This window comes from Poromitra crassiceps (genome assembly GCF_964638095.1).
Source record: "Poromitra crassiceps genome assembly, chromosome: 3".
Taxonomy (NCBI): domain Eukaryota; kingdom Metazoa; phylum Chordata; class Actinopteri; order Beryciformes; family Melamphaidae; genus Poromitra; species Poromitra crassiceps.
In genome coordinates this window covers 42,989,089-43,006,620 of record NC_139625.1, presented here as the reverse complement: position 1 = coordinate 43,006,620, position 17,532 = coordinate 42,989,089, and the positions used below count along the sequence as shown (strand labels likewise).

The 17,532-nt window shown below is 43.5% G+C and overlaps 1 protein-coding gene across 2 annotated transcripts in view; it reads right to left on the bottom strand.

Moving 5' to 3' along the window:
• Positions 1-17,532, bottom strand: part of kcnh5b (potassium voltage-gated channel, subfamily H (eag-related), member 5b) — a gene marked incomplete at both ends in the record, with an annotated part of 453,140 nt that overhangs the window by 342,268 nt on the left and 93,340 nt on the right. For both annotated transcript variants that reach the window (XM_083633600.1, XM_083633601.1), the window contains one exon: positions 11,960-12,075. In XM_083633600.1, the coding sequence (XP_083489726.1) occupies positions 11,960-12,075 (116 nt within the window). The remainder of the gene's footprint in view (positions 1-11,959; positions 12,076-17,532) is intronic.

Below are 17,532 nucleotides of genomic sequence, written 5' to 3'. Positions count from 1 at the left end.
AGTGACAGTACTCTCCTCTCTCACAGTCAGACTAACGTTAGGTTACAGTCCTCTCCTCTCTCACAGTCAGTCAGACTTAGGTTACTGTCCTCTCCTCTGTCACAGTCAGCCAGACTAACGTTAGGTGTCTCTCCATTCAAAAACAACCCAGTTTGCCTTGATCACTGCAAAACATGACATGCCGTGTGTAGCCTCCACACAATAGGGCTACACACGGTAAATCATGGTAAATACGCAGCACAATACCCGCCGTGGTAAACAGAAGAAGACTGGGATATTAACTTTAAGGCGACTCACTTCTAGACTTGAATGAAATTGTATTCACCTACTATCTGCTCCGTGGATTACCATTTTACAATTTCGGAGACGAAATTGTAACATAGCAACGTTGCTATTTAAAAAAAAAATTGGGAGATCGGGTTGGGATTATAACGTTAGTTTGCCGAGTCGCACCTGGTAATCCAGAAATGGCGTTATGGTAGGCTACCTTTGTCTACTTGTAGATCATCAAGAAACTTTAAATTAATAATGTTAGATGTGTTTAACAGAGCTGTATATCGGGTCTAGCAGCTGATCAGCAGCTCAGACAGCCTCAAACACGAGGTGATTGTCAGCTCTATAATTCGCAAAATAGCAGTGGATGGAAACGCGAACTGTGTTTTGTGACAGCCACGCACTGCACAATGTGTTCCAGAATAACCCATTGTTAATAACGTCTGCTAACGTTAGTGTAGCTGATGTTATCGATCGTTGTAAAAAAGTTTGGATATTTCGGCTGTTGCCTTTTGATGTGCTTGCTGCTGTGGACGTAATGTGGACTTAAACGGAAGCCGGCGACACGAAAGGCTGCTATGGCGCCGCCCTAGGAACGGCCCAGGAAACTTGTCTATAAGAAGTGAATTAAGAAAGTGGAAAATGCATATTATAGTCTTCCTGACTGAACTTACGTTAGAACTACATGTAGCCTACAGTATTTATGTGTTTATAAACATAAATAAATGTCAACTTGAAACTATGTTTCAACTACCACACACAGCCTATAATATTATAGCCTATGTTTATTTAAAAAAAAAAAAAAAAAAGATTGGACCGGGATCGCGGCCCGGTACCAAATGCGTTGCGGCCCGGTACCGGTCCGCGGCCCGATGGTTGGGGACCACTGCTCTATAGGGTCTCAGTGCACTTCTTTTGGTTCACACCCGAGTGCAATAGAATCCTCAGTCTCTCCCTCCCTCCCGCTCTGTCTGTTCCTCTCTCCCTCTCTACCTCCCTCCCTCAGTTTCTCCCTCCCTCACTCTCTGTCTCTCCCTCTCTCGGTCCCTTCCTCTCTCCCTCCCTCTGTCCCTCACTCAGTCCCTCCCACTCTCCCTCCCTCTGTTCCTTCCTTTCTCCCTCCCTCCCTCTGTCCCTTTCTCTCTCCCTCCCTCCCTTCCTCTCCCTCTGTCCCTCCCTCCCTTCCTATCTCTTCTCTCCCTCCCTCTGTCCCTCCCTCCCTCTCTCTCCCTCCATCCTTCGTCTCTCCCTCCCTCTCTCCCTCCCTCGCTCTGTTCTCTCCCTCTCTCCCTCCCTCGCTCTGTTCTCTCCCTCTTTCCCTCCCTCGCTCCGTTTCCTCCCTCCCTCGCTCCTCTCCTCACCTTTAATCCTGGCAGGAAGCGGCACTTTGCTGAGTGGCGGGCCGCTCACCTCGTGTGCTAAGCAGCGCTGAAACTCAAACTCATTCTGATTAAAGGAAAGGACGCGGCCGCGCTCAGATCTTCATGAATAAAACAGGGGGGTGAGTTCAAGCAACTCCGGCTGAGGCCAAGGAACGTTCCCCCAAACTCATTTTCCAAATTTCTGCCAGTCACAATCTCCCAGAGTGCCCTGTCTCTCCACCCTGCATTAAATATTAATGACATCTGCAGTCCACACCTTCACCGGGTCAAACAGCTGCATTTGACTCTGTGTGTGTGTGTGTGTGTGTGTGTGTGTGTGTATGTGTATGTGTGTGCATGCGCACGCACGCGTGTAAGAGGGCGGTGGATGCATATATGGGAGGGGGAGAGACTAGATGCACCCTATCGGTGTGCACACCCACACCCTGTCAGGAACACGGTCTCACAAAAACATGTTTTGAAAACGTTGAATTATGTTCCAAAGGTTGGTTGTTACGGTTAAGGTGAAGCAAGTAAAACAACTGAAAACAAACCTTGCTCTGACTGAAACAGGAGAGGCGGGACATATGTGTGGAGGAGTTTGATTTGACCGTTCTGGGGACTGGAGTTGACGTTGGCAAATCCTGGCTGCTGAATGCTGCCAATCCCACTCAATGGATTGATGGATCCCACCGGATTTGGGGCCAGAACAAGCCCGCACTGCTCCGCACCGCAGAATAATGTATTTTAATGGACAAATCTGAAACCTACCGCTCACATTTCAATAAGAGTCTATGTACAAACACAATATAATGTAAATACAGCCCTGTGGAGTGCGAAGTCGCTGGCTGTCTCACTGCACAAGCCTAGGAGCAGAGGACCAGGAAGGAGGCCGCCTCCGGGCAGACTGCTCCCTGCTGGCTTGAAGTGTCTGACGAGCTGTGATAAGAGCCGCGGTAAATAACGATATTCCTGGAAATTAATTAATTAATTAATTAAAGCAACTACGAGCAAGATTTCCGATTGTTATTAAACAGTATAATTACAATATTGATGCATCACATCTTACCTATAATAGTAGCTGAGACCAAAGCCGTGTGAATCGGAGATTGCTCTCTTGATGATTATAGAGTCTGTGTCTGTCTAACCTTGCGTCACCAGGGGGCTCTCTCTCTCTATCTGTCTACCGGCGGGCCGATAAACCCGGAAGTGAAACGAAACGGTTCACGGCAGCTGCCTGCCTTCCACCGTTTCGCTCTGCCTAGCAACAGACCATAAACAAGGAGAACGCCATGCAGGGGCTTGCTACTCTCGCGAACATCTCTTGTTATATTCTAACAGTTTTTTTTTAAGTAATTTTGTTATTTTGTGGTTATGGCCGAAGTGGCTGCCGCAAACCGTTTCATTTCACATCCTGATCTGCCCCGGCCACAGACAGAGACAACACTGGCCGATTCACTCGGGGTTCAAGCGAGACTACTCTGCGTTGGTCTCGTCTACTATTAGAGGTAAGATGTGATGCATCGATATTAAATTTAGACTGTTTAATAACAATCAAAAATCTTGCTCGTAGCTGCTTTAAATTACGATATTACTGTTTGTTTCATTTTGTATGTTACATATTTATTGGCGAAGTATATTAACATTTCTGGGCTAAAAAAGTGTGCACAGGTAGACACTAGGCAGCCATGTTGCGTCCTCAGAATTTTCTCCGAGCCATGAAGATTGATTGACAGCTGTCATATTGTGATATGATTGGTTGAAATGGGGTAGAAATTTGATAGGACTACCTGATGTCCGCAAACTGTAGATGACTGTTATGAATGAACTCTTGATAAATTAACTTTTGATGTGAAAGAATTTGAAAAACCCAACAAATTGGATGTTTGTGTTTTTTTGCATACACTGTTAAGTAGGTGCACTGTATAACCAGGGATGTGATCTAAAATAGAAAAAAAATCTTTTTTCATTTCAGCTCGACTTTAAGGTTACTTTAAGGCAAACGCCTACGCCGTCCACCATCCTGGCCACACTTTCTTTTTTTATAAATCCATAGCCAGAACTAACATGGAGGAACCAAAGTTACTTCCGCATTTGCCTGAGGCGCATGTGCTGTGTGCAGTCATCAGTACTTCCTGGTATGCATTTACTTCGAAAATGACCGTTTCCCGTAACTTTTGATTATTATTTCATCGCGTGGTGAGTACACGAGTCACAACATGTACATGTGAGTGTATTTGGTGCGGTTGGAATGTGTATTTTTGGTGACTAAACGGGGGTAGGCAGCTGTACTGTTTACTGCCATTCAGCTGCTAAGCTGAGTAGCAGGAGGGGTGCAACACACTTTATACTGCACGCACAGGGAAGAGAATGGCATCTATCTTCTCATCTTACTATGGGGAATATGGCAAATATAACAATCTCCCAAAATGTAGGCGTATGTGTTCCTTTAAAGCAAAAAGAATATGTGATGAAATCTGTTTGAAGAGTTCCATGGCTTTTCTCGACCGACCAATCCCCACGCATTGCAACAGGTGCTCGGCCTTCATCAAAACACAAAGCATTCTGGGCATGCACACAATCTTTTGTGTGCATGAGGTCTGCAGAGGGTGCATCTAGTCTCTGCCATGTGGAAGAGTTAGTAAGTGGCAAAGGTGTGTTTGTGTGTTAAAGCCCCAATCAGTAAGATTTTTGACATTTTTTACTGTAATATATCAGTTTTTTAGTCACAGGACATGGTAGATTGACTTGTAACAGGGAGACCCTCGTCTTTATTTATCCCACACCGCCCTCCATTGGCCAGCACTGGGACTAAGCAGTTTGTCTGCCACGTCCCGTAGCAAGAAAAAGAGAAAAGAAAAGCATGCGCGCATGCGCTGTACAGCGGAAGCGCTGTGTTCATGAAAACAAGGAAGTAACTCGATTCGGATTTGCTACGAAAATGATGTTTCACGGAACTATGGATTATTATTTCATCACGTGGTGAGTACCCGATGTCACAACATGTACATAGAGCTTTCTGGCGCTGTGTTTTGTTGACTTTGAACGGCGATATCGTTATCGATACTAATGCACGCAAAGGGCGCTTGGAAAAGTTACTGAATGGGGCTTTAAGAGAGCATGCATGCTTACGTGTCTGGGTCTACCTATTTGTGTGCATGTGTGTGTGTGTGTGTGTGTGTGTGTGTGTGTGTGTGTGTGTGTGTGTGTGTGTGTGTGTGTGTGTGTGTGTGTGTGTGTGTGTTGGCAGGCAGGCAGGCAGGCAGGTAATTATCCAGGAAGTATATATACTATAAAATGGCTACGCTAGATGTGGCAGTAAATGTTTTATATGGGGGTTTATTTGCACAGAAATAATGTTAAGAGCAGAGAGTTGCTACGGTGGCATTATTTGCAGAGTGCGTGTGTGTGTCTGTGTGTGTGTGTGCGTACGTGCATGTGTGTGTGTGTGTGTGTGCGTGTGCATGTGTGTGCCTGTGGGCCTATGCATGCATGCGTCTGTGTACTGTATGTGCAGGGTTGGGTAGGTTACTTTTAAATAGGAATCCCTTAAAGTTACTTGTTACTTGTAAAAAATTGTACTTAGTAACGTAATCTGATTACCACTATTTAAAAGTAAAGTAGGGATTACTTTCAGTTACTTTTGGATTACTTTTTTTTTTATTATCCAGGAATGTCCCATTGGGATACAAGATCTCTTCTTCCAGGGAGTCCTGGTCAAGAGTCCTGGTTAAAACCCTTATTTAACTAGATGAAGCATGTTTTACCATTGATAACCAGATAAGAATGTTTATACCAACATGAAGTTAAGGAGAATACAACAAGAGTTATTTTTAAGACCACTTTAATTTACGTTATGGGTATTTTTCATGATGTGGAGTGGAAGGCGCAGCTTGTTGCTTTAATCTTGAAACACGACGTGAAACACTAACCTTGCTTGCACCTCCTCTTACTGGACCACAGGGCAGGACAGAGAAAGAGCGATAGGGGGACAGAGAGAGGGAGAGGAGAAACGCGCTGCCTGCGTATGGATTGAGAGAGAGAGCGACACCCACACACGAGTCGACACGCGGCGCGCTGAGGCTGAGGTGATCTGAAGGAGATAGTGAAAGTAAAAACCTCTCGCCCCATGCAGACTAGAGCAGCGTTTGTCAGCACGGGTGTCAGGCGGAGAAATTCAATGCAGATTTTCCACTGCCTGGCAGCTCGTAACGTTCAGCTGACAGCCCCACACACAAGCGCCTTCCACATGGATCCATGTGGAAGACGCTTGATCTGTCTAAACACTGAGCGTAAAAGTGAAATGCTTGTATTTCCATGACGTGAATGCACTCGTGGGAGGAGGCACCACAGGCGCGGGTGCCTCTGTCATCATGAATGCTGCCTGCAGCTGCTGCTGTTGCTCCGCCTCGCTCGTCCTCGTCACAGTCAGTCACGGCTACACCGTTTTTTGTTGTTATTTTGTAAAATGAATGAAGAGGCAAGGGCGAATGTAATCCCGCCTGTAACGCCGTTACTATACCCCCGTTACTGTAATCTAGATTACACATCTTAAAATGTACTGTGACAGATTACAGTTACCGTTTTTTTGTAATCAGATTACGTAACGGCGTTACATGTAATCCGTTACTCCCCAACCCTGTGTATGTACGTGCGTATGCGTGCATGCATGTGTGTGTGTGTATTTGTGCGTGCGTGCGTGCGTGTGTGTGTGCATCAGAGGAGGTTTTTCCAGTGAGGCATAGGAGGATGGTCCTCCTCTATTAGATTGGGGAATTTATATAAAAAATATATTAAAAAAATAATTTTTTTATTTTTATTTTTATATTTTTCATTTTTCATTTTTCATTTTTTTTTATAATAAAATATCAATCAAATGTGTTTTTTCTTATGTGCAGACACTCAGTTTTTTCATTCATTATATTCTTAAAATGCTTCAACAACAGTGACACTGATGAGTCACTCTGGCCCTGGTCCCAGCTTGGGGTAGGAGATTAAAAAAACATTCGCCCTGTGGGCGTTTATTTATTTGGTAATTTATCTAATGAAAAAATAAGATTGGTTGAAACACGCTTGCAATTCACAGAGAACATGTGAGAGTGATGTGTTTTCCAAAGAATCAGATTGAGCTGGAAGGGAGCACGCCCTTACCCTGGTTAAACCAGGTGAAACCTAATTGGTTGTTGTTGGATAGATTGCTTTGATTGACATTGTATTGTCCAATGCTGAATACGTTGCAAATCTTGTTGAATCTAGCTCCGTTGTCAGTAGGAACTAGGAAATGATGACCTCCACGCTGTGACAACCTGACAGATTAATAGATAGATTTACAGACAGTAGCACCTATACTTTCCCCTTTCCCTATGTTTTTTATTATCAAACAGTAAGTTAGCTCACAAGCCGTTGCATGAGCGCCCGAACACGATTTTCTGCAACGAGTTTAGAGAGACTGCAGCGGGGTACACGGAAGCTCCCGAGGTAGCAAACACTGGGATACTGCTGCAACCTCATCGGCTGCACGGCGCACCGACTACAGACAGCTGTGACAGCATTGGATATGCAAGTAAGTCAATTAAGTTCGAGTTATCCGGGTCTTCTACTAAATTCGGCATCCACCAAGCAGAGCTATTATATTGTTTTATGCTGAATAGCCCGCCATTTCCTAATACAATGCCGATCTTAAACTTGCACATTTTTTAACTGAATTTGGCAGCGCGGAACCAAAAACGCAACGAAACATGCAAAACATGCAATTTGCATGTTTTGTTCCGTTCCATGTTTCGTTCCGCGCTGCCAAATTCAATGGAATGAAATGAAACTTGTAGCCTATGTTGGACATAGTGAAGTGTTTTTGATTGATTTGTTCATCCATCAAACCTTTTACTGACAGACTAACTGTAGCCTAAATATCTTACTTTATTTTGAGGTGCATTTGCTCAGCCAGAAATTATTCCCACTTGCACCAGAGGACATCCATCTTATTTGTCCTCAATCTGCATTGAAAATGTGTGAAAATTCACCTTCTGGCAACAGTTGTAGCCTAAGCTAGTGGTTTTCAAAGTGGGGTCCCCAGCAAAAAGAGGGGATTAATCTATTTTCACTATAATTCCATCCATAAGTAACACAATCACAGAATGTATGACTATTTTGGTCATGGGTTTCATATAATGTCTGTGATAAAACATCTAGCAAAACTCTTATCAGATGGGGGACCCTGGAACAAAATCTTATCTATATGGGGGTGCGTAGTGTAATTTGTGTTAGTTTAGGGCTCCTTAACATGAGCAAGGAGATCCATGGTGGCAAGGTTAAACTTTGTGATTCATTACAGTCAATGAAAGTCAGTGATCTCTGTGATGCATTGCCTGAATTGTACAGACTTATGTCTCTCATTGCCACAATCGGTATTACATCTGCTGGAGCTGAACGGAGTTTCTCTTGTCTGAAAAGACTGAAAACTTACACAAGGAACAGAATGGGACAGGAACGACTAAGGAGCTTGGCAATCCTTGCAATTGAGAGGAAGATTCTAAAATCTCTTAGACAGAATCCTCAGTGGTATGAAAAGACCATAGACATCTTTGCCGCACAGACAGACAGAAGAATGGACTTTACTTTCAAGTAAGATGGTTTTAACTTGACAACAAAAACATTCTAAATTGAACCCCAGCTCACTTCCTGTTGCAGTGTTTGCTATCGACAGAAAATAAATGTGTCTGAGCTTGTTTGTTTTGTATGTTGTTAAAACTGCAAATAAAATATATATAAAAAAATAAAAGTGGAGTAATCCTAATGCTAATTTAAAATGAGATATTCCTTTAAATCTGTCTTCAAACTGCAAAAGAGTTCTCTTCCTAGCTGCTTGTGGGTGAGAGTATCAGCAGCAGAGCAGACGTCATATTTTCCCTGGGACCGCCTCAGGTGCCAGGTGCTGTTCCGTCCTCCTGTAGTCCTCTCACTGGGTGCTAATGCAATGCTCCCCACTGGGTGGAAAGCTAAGAGGCTTGACAGCATGGGAAACATGGCAAATACACACACACACATGCGCGCGCGCGCACACGAGAAAAAAAAAACGCCCAAATTTTGCCCAAAAGGGGCAGCGTCCTCCCCTGTTTCCAAGCTCCCTAGCCACCACTGGTGTGCATGCACGTGTGTGTGTGTGTGTGTGCGTGTGTGCGTGCATGCATGCATGTGTATGTGTGTATGTGCATGTGGGTGTGTGTGTGTGTGCACGTTAGGGCTGCCCTCAACCAAAGATTATCCTGGTCGACCAGAAATCGACCACAGCTCCGACCAATTGATTGGTCGAAATGGGGTCTAAAAGAAAAAAAAAAGAAAAAACATTTGCAGTGTACTTTTTTGTTTTTATTTTTTGCAGTGTACTTTTTTTTCTTATTTTGTGCAGTGTACTGACTACTGAGCGCACTATACCTGATAGCTGATAATTATAAATAAAAGCTATTTGCAGCATTGTAACGTTACCGGAATGGACAGACTGATCAGCGTGCCATGCAACACCTGGCCACCTGCTCAGTTCAGAGAAAGTCTGTGTGATGGTTATGTAACGTTAGCACACGTGGCATGGTTAATTAGTTGGTAGATAGCTAGATAGCTTTTGCGATTTATTCCAGTAACATCTTATAACAGCCTGTCTATTACCGGAGTTGGAGTGTATCAACTTCGAACTGTGAGTGAAAGCAGCTGGACGTCCAGTCTCACTGATGACTCAGTCTCATCTCATAAGGTGCGTACTGCGTTCGTTAACAGCTTGTTAACAGCTGATGGTGGCTTCTTGCTTAAAGTCGAGCTGAACCCAAAAATGACTTTTCTTTTCTTTTAGTTCAAATACCTGGGTATGCAGTGCACCTATTTAATAATGTATGCAAACAAAATCCCAACAATCTAATTTCTTTAGTTTTTCACAGTTTTTCACATCAAAAGTTCATTTTTCAAGATTTCATTGATAACCGTAATGTACAGTTTGCTGACGTCACCTAGTACTATCAAATTTCTACCCCATTTCAACCAATCATATCACGACATGCAGCTGTCAATTAAAGCTTCATTTCAGGATAATTTTCTCTTCCAAATGAAGTAGAAAATGGCGCCTAGTGCCTGTCATCTGGCAGAATTCCTATCCCATAAACTAACTACTAACTTGGCCAATTGTTAGAAACATGAACAAAAAACAAAAACTATAATCTCTAAGAATGCGAAGAAATGTAACTGGCTCGTTAAAACGCGCATTCCAGGGATATCGTATTTACAGCAGCGATAATGGCGCGCGCATCTGAGAGCTTGGTTGGGGGTCGCACTTCGGAGATTCCAGGCCGACGTGCTGCACTCTACGCTCGGCAACACAAAGGCAGCTGGCTGCCTGTGGCTCCACTCCTCCCGTCAAAAGGCTCTTCCCGAGGGGAGCGCCACAACACACTGAATCCCACTCGATTTGGAGGCGGAACACGCCAGGATGGCCAAAGCCCAATCCAGTCCCCAGAATTGTCAAATAAAATCATCGACATGATACTATGACCCGCATCTCAACCTGTCATCTTAGACAAACTATGTTGTCAGTCTGAAACGGACTCATTATGCACGTGACGAACAGGTTCAGTTCGACTTTAAATGTGTCCATTGTTTGCGCTGATAGCTGAGCCATTTAATTGTTAATTCCATCACTCTGCTGGCTGCTCTCCTTAGCCACTTCTTAACATGCAGTGGAATCCGTATTATAACCCGCTCCTAGCCGGTTGGCCTGCATGTTAAACAACAATTAGCCGGCCTACGCGCACTCCTGCGAGTCCGTATCATATTCATCTCGCTCGCCGGTGTAAGATCCGGATTAGCGCAAAAGGAGCTGCTGTTTAACTCTGGCAGCTCATGATCCTGTTCATAGGCTAGCTGTTATGTGGGCGGGTGGTGGTAGTTTATTAATGAATGAATCGTTCGGGCAATCGCTTATATCAACGAGCAAACTCACGGTTTCCTCAAGTGCAGCAAAAACGGCTTGAATTGTTTGGCAGAGGGATCCCAACGCGCTTCAGCTATGCAGGGAGCCAGGTCCAGTGCATCAGGAGGGATGCTTACTGCTGCGCTGCTTGCTTGCTCCCATGTCAGAAAAAGCCAAACTTTTGTGGGGAGAAATACATTGAAAACTAGTCAGATATGACTTGAATGCCACTTGTAAAATAAATCACCCACAGTGATTGACGACGGTGCGACCACTATTTTGACTGCCTCATTTTTGGCACAGTGCCAGGAATGGACCCTCTGTTAAAACGGCATGTTTTTGAATGGAGTTTGGTTACAAAATTCGCTAAAGCTCTTTCCTATCACATTTCTTGTTGTCGATACATGCTACCACCCCCCCCCCCCCACCCCCCCGCCCACTGGCAGAAAAAACGGCTCATATCCAGTTGCTTCTAAACAAAGACCCCTCATGTTTAAAAAGGTAAAACCTGAAAATATCCTGTTCTGGCTAGCCTGACATGATCCAGACTTCATGTTTAAAAGGCACTCTTTTGTCTAGATAGCCTGCTAACTATGGTTAGCCTGTCTCTCTCTAGCCCAGGGATACTCAACTTCTTTTGCCCGGGGGCCACTTTCATGAAATGATAGAAGGCCAGGGGCCAGTTAATAAACAAACAATATACATTTTTCTGTAGCGGATTGTAGGTTTTTGGGGTGTCAGCCAGAGTTTAGTCTGACAATGTTGTGCACACCGGATAGTTAGTTAGGTTAAGTTAGTTAGGTTAAGTACATACATAAGTGCCTGGGTAGCAAGCAGACGGCGGTATTTGACAATTTAAATCATAGATTATTGAAAGATATTCCATATTCCATGCTATAACTGGAGTATTGGCCAGAATGACATGAACATTTGGACACTTATTCAGCGGGTATCTTGCATGTTGCGTTCAGGTGCACTGTAAAAAAAAAAGGCTCTGTATGAATGCCACATGCGGCCCACGGGCCGCATGTGGCCCGCGGGCCGCAAGTTGAGTATCACTGCTCTAGCCCATGGCTCTAGCGTGGATCACTCCCTGAGTGCTTCTAGAAAAGGTCTGTGTTGCAACTTGCTTCCTTGGCACGCTACTTCGTTCCGGATCGCTTTTATTTTTATGAAATTGAATTTCTCCTATGAAATTATTAATACCAGCAATTGCTCGACCAACGTGAAGCTCGTCGACCAAGAGCACGTCGACCAAACAATCAACCTGGAGGGGGCAGCCCTAGTGCACGTGTGTGTGCGTATGCGTGCATGCGTGTGTGTGTGTGTGTGTGTGTGTGTGTGTGTGTGTGTGAGAGTGTATGTGTGTGCCTACCTCGGCCAGTCGGGACTGTTTGTGGGCGACCTCGTGCTGTCTCATGGGCGCGAGCTGTTGCAGCGTGTTGCGGTTGTTGGTGAGCGCCCGGGTCAGCCGAGCAAACTTGGTCCATCCTGCAGCAAGAAAACATTGAAAACAGCTGAGAGACAAGCCCTCACTCCAAAAACACAGAAACATGACAGTGCAGTTAACTCCACCCCTGAGACGGAGCTGGTGAAAACCAACAGGTTTGATCCCATTAGAGCAGCTCTAGAGTCCTTGTGGCTCCTTTATGGGTAGATTAGATTAGATTAGATGCTTTAATGACCACACAGCCAGGCTGGAAGAATTTGTTTTCAGTACATTACATTAGCCAGGTTCCAACATAGAACATCACATGCAATAAATACAATACACAATACAATACAACCCAACTATATACAGTATATATATATATATATATATATATATATATATATATATATATATATATATATATATATATATATATATATAATATGCTATACGTTTTGGTCCGAGTGAACTGTTCTATGGTCTCTCCTGTTTCTAAATACAGCTGAATCATTTAGTTTGACCAAGTAAAACTATTTTTATAAGCATTTTACGAAATGTCTATGGGAAAATAAATGGCGGGAGGCGGAGGAAAGGTCTCTGTTACGCATGTTGAAGCAGGAAGTGATGTCGACTTTGGCTCTCTATACTGTATACTCTGTCTCCATGTCTGGCCCAACCCTGTGCTTCCTCTGTGATGCTTGGAGGCAAATTTTTAGCTTTGGTTTCTCATCCATCCTTGTTCTGGTCCAACGTCATGGTTCTAGTGCCGGTTCCAGTGCAAAAAGCATAGTTCTTTTAATACTTCATCATGATATAAACAATAATACTTCCTTGTGTTTCAGTGGGACATTTGTCTAAATGCTACAAATCGATTTAAACTCACATTTTCTCCACCAGTGGTGATTTTGCTGCCATGGTGCCGGCGTCACCGCCGCCGAACGAGAAGGGACCTGAGGCTACTTTTACTGTAGCGTTCTAAAAATAACAAAGATTTGAAAGGCCAAAGACACACCAGGTCCAGTCACGCACCAGGATCGACCCAGGCCCTTTGAAGGGGCCATTACAAACAAAAAGTCCACTGTGAAATAGCTTTGAACCCCTCGGGCTTCCAGCCGCACATGAAATCCCCCCTTTCACTCTGCCTGGAGGTGAATCCATCATGTAGCACTCTGTGGAGTGGGGAGGAAGGAGGTAAATGGGGTACTCTACAGGCAGGGACTGGTACTGTATGGAGTATCAACACAATGCCAGGCTCATTCACAGCACTGATTCTCAATTATCCATCTCCCCTCAAGGAAGACTGTTGTAGTGGTTATGTAACTTATTGTACATCCTCAGTAGCAGAGTGGCTCTATCTAATGATATTCTACATGCTGCTAGTAAAACATAGCTGTGGAAAACGATAGATACAAATACGCCTGGGGTCAATCCTAGACAAAGTAGTGATTTTCAACTTCTTCCCTGGAGGAAGATTGCTACAATGGTGCTTGTATCCTGCTAAGAATATTCCCAGCTGTGGAAATAGAGGGAGCTCTTAGCCAAAGAGATGATTGTCCATTAACCTCCTCTCCACGAGGAAGACTCATAGTAATTCATTACAATCTGCATGTGTATAGAGGTAGAGAAGCATACAAACTAATACACAGAACCCATGCAGCTGCCAGACTAAAATGTGGCTTTTTCCATGTCTGCAGACCAGGGATACGTACAATCTTAACGTAAATTTGAAACAAAACGTCAGCATTAAACCTACAATCTCAACGTAAATTGGAGACAAAACGGCTTTAACTTTCCAACGTTAAATGCAAATAAAACAACTTTGGTTAGATTTAGGCAAGTAAGCAATGTAACACGGCTCTCCAGTGTGAAAGGCACGTGTTTACGCCCCCCATCCACCCGGACTCTATGACGTTGATGATACACATAGTATGAATACAAACGTGTTATGCAACATATTTTTGGTTTGATGTCCTACGTATCCGTGCATTAAACGTACAATGCAATGTTTTATTCTGGCGACCAGGGTGTGCAGAAAATGATGATACATTATCATAATCAGAATCACTTTAAAGGTGAAGTCAGTGGCATTCATATAGAGACACACAGACAGCTTACAGTGAATCAGAATCACTTTAATGGTACAGTGGCATTCATACAGAGACACAGAAACCACAACCAAGTTAAATTGTAGAAAACTGTATTTATTAACTCAAGGTAATTGCACATATTTACTGCTTTAGTTTTAACATGAACCCAACCAGTGCTTTTTTTTCTTTTTTCTGTCATTATTGAGCGAGGTGACGTAATCTGGGCCTTGCCTTGCTAAGCAGTGCCTAAAAAATAAAATAAATAAAAATAAATGTCTCTACACATACTGGTGTGTATTAAACTAGTGTCTTCTTCAGCTCAAGTCCAAGTCAAGTCCCAAGACTTTGAGGGCTGATTTTTTTTTATATAAAATATTGAAAAAAAAAAAATCCAAGTCCCTCACAACACTCTCTCTCCTTCACTGCCTACTTCCTTTAGCCCTTCACCACTTCACTTCCTCTCTCCTTCACTGCCTACTTCCTTTAACCCTTCACCACTTCACTTCCTCTCTCCTTCACTGCCTACTTCCTTTAGCCCTTCACCACTTCACTTCCTCTCTCCTTCACTGCCTACTTCCTTTAACCCTTCACCACTTCACTTCCTCTCTCCTTCACTGCCTACTTCCTTTAACCCTTCACCACTTCACTTCCTCTCTCCTTCACTGCCTACATAACCTCTTCAATCCACTCTGCAATATGTGCACCCATGTGTCTCTCTTCAAGGGGCATGGTTGTAAGGCAGTGGGACTCCATTTCCCAATCCTCTCTCAGAAAGTGACACGTCACCCCCATATAGGCCTCTGTCGCTACACTTGTCCAAATGTCAGTAGTGAGTGCCATCATGTTTGGCGTCTTAAGCCTCTCGATCAACTTGCCTTTGACCTCCTCATACTTTTTTCTCCATCTTATTCGTGAAGAAGGTCCTTGAGGGAAGTGTGTAGTTCGGGTTGAAACTCGAAATCATCTTTCTGAATCCTTTATCTTCCACCATGGACAGAGGGCGCATGTCTGTCACAATCATATTCAAAATGCTATTGCTGAACTCAGCTGCTTGTTCACTTGAACATGATGGACCCGTCCTTATAAAGCTGTCCATTGTACGCTGTGATCCGCTGAAAAAGAGGTGAAATAATAATTAATATTGATATTTATTAGGTAAGTTCATAACAAAACTGGAGAATGCGCATTTACACACCCTAGACCTGTTGCCTATTATTGACACAAATATCAGAATAGCAAGATAACAGGTCAGGTGGTGTAATAATTGGAGCCTAAAATGCACCAATTAAATAGTTGTTTGCAATCATCATGAGAAGAGTCGACCGGTCTAGGGTGTGTAAATGTACATTCTCCACACACACACTCTTTCTCTCTCACACACACACACTCACTCTCTCTCACACACCAACAGGCTAGTGTGATCACACACACACACACACACACACACACACACACACACAACGCTGTTAAATTAGCCGCTAACGTTAGGTTAACGTTAGGTTGAGCTTTGTATTTCTCACAGAAAACGGCAAGCCACATCACAAAAATGCAGCGTGAATGCAGTTACTAATAGTCATATTGGCAACGTGGCAAGCCAGCAGCACAACTACTACTAGTCTTAATATCAAGTAGCAATCATTAGCATACATTTACATTAGCGTTGTGTATAGTTAACGTTACGTTACCTTGCTCCGCTCGACGTAGATGCGTTGGTGGATGCGTAGACTGGATGTTTACGGTTCAGGTGCTGAAGCATTGACGAGGTACTGTTGTGATATGAAAGTATCGTTACAGTACTTGCACACCACTGAGTTCGTGTCCTTTTTCAGCGTGAAATGATCCCACACTTTAGACAGTTTCGGTCGCTTTTTCGGCCCTGGTTCTTCCCTTCCCGGTTCCTCCTGTCTGCTTTCTCCGTCGCCTTGTTCCATTTTGCGGGGTCCACTCGCTAGTCGCTATAGCTGCTCTCTGGTCTGTCTGTGTCCTCACGTATTTACACAGGAAGAGCGCTGTGCCACACCAAGCGTCCGTGAGAAACAGTCTCTCTAAATGCCGCGTCGAGGCGAATCATTTTGGCCTCGATCAATTTAATTATTCGAGTTATTCGAGGTACTCGAGGAATCGCGACAGCTCTAGAAAACACAGAACACATAGCAAGTGACTGAGTCTTTCCTCAATCTGCCTCTCTGTGCATTGAGCCTGGAACTTAAAATGTGTTCTGCTGTTTGATCACAGCTTACTATAACTTCATTAAAAAGAGGGTTAGGGTTAGAGTTCCTCCTTGTGATGGGTCTGAATCTGTGGTCGGTGTGTGTTTCCGAATCTTGACAGACAACACAGACAGGCTGCAGATGGTCCAGACAAAAGAGCTTGAGTTTCTCAGAGTGCAGACTGCAGAGAAGCTCAGATCCTGCTGAAGCTCTCTGGTCTCTCAGTCTCCAGTAAGAAAGCCTCACACAGGTTCTTTAAAGCCAAGTTACAAGGTGGATCGGTTTTTGTAAGAGACTTACAAACTGGACACTCATGTATTTGGTTCTCTGTCCACCAGCTCTGCAGACAGGCTTTACAGAAGCTGTGGCTACCTGTACATGTCAGGAGGACAGGATCTTTAAAGATGTCATCACAGATGGGACAGGAGAGATCCTCCTCTGCCATTTTCTCTGTGAGAAGTTCAAAACTCACTAGGCAGACAATCAATCAGGAATTCAGTCTGTAAGTCGTGGCACCACTCACTTCTCTAGAACATTCCCTCAATATTTACTTTTAGTTCACAAAAAATGTACAATGGTACTTTGATTAAAATTTTATTTTGAAGGTTATAACCGGAAGTTTCCGTTGTATCCTGGCTGATTTGACACTGCTCAACCGTGCCTCAGTTAATTACAGTGATGTCGGTGATGTTGCAACATAATTGAGTCTTTCTTGTGTTTTATTCCTGTGTGCTTTGGTATCAGAAATATAAATGTATTGTATGAAGAATAACTAGTTAGTTGATTGCTAGGTGTGGGGTAAACACTTTATTGGCTTGTTACTGTACAGTTTCATAGTTTTTCATTGGCTATTGACAGGATGATACACATTTGAGTTGTTGGTGAGTTTACACTACCCAACTGCGTCCAGAGATTAGAAATTCAAACATGTTTGATATAATCGTCGATTCCGACTGGCGTCGGGAGGCCCTCTGTTCCCATTACACACTTGCCGATTAGAATCTAGCCCTCATACACTAGCAGATTTTTTTTTTTTTTTTTTAGCAATTTAAATTTTTTAGAACACAGAAAAACAAACCAAAAACAAACAAACAAACAAACAAACTCAGATACAGTAAAAGAAAAGAAAAGAAAGGAAAAACATACATACACTAGTGCCACCATGTACATACAGCTTGTAAATATATATAAATTATGCTTGTAAATATATATACATATA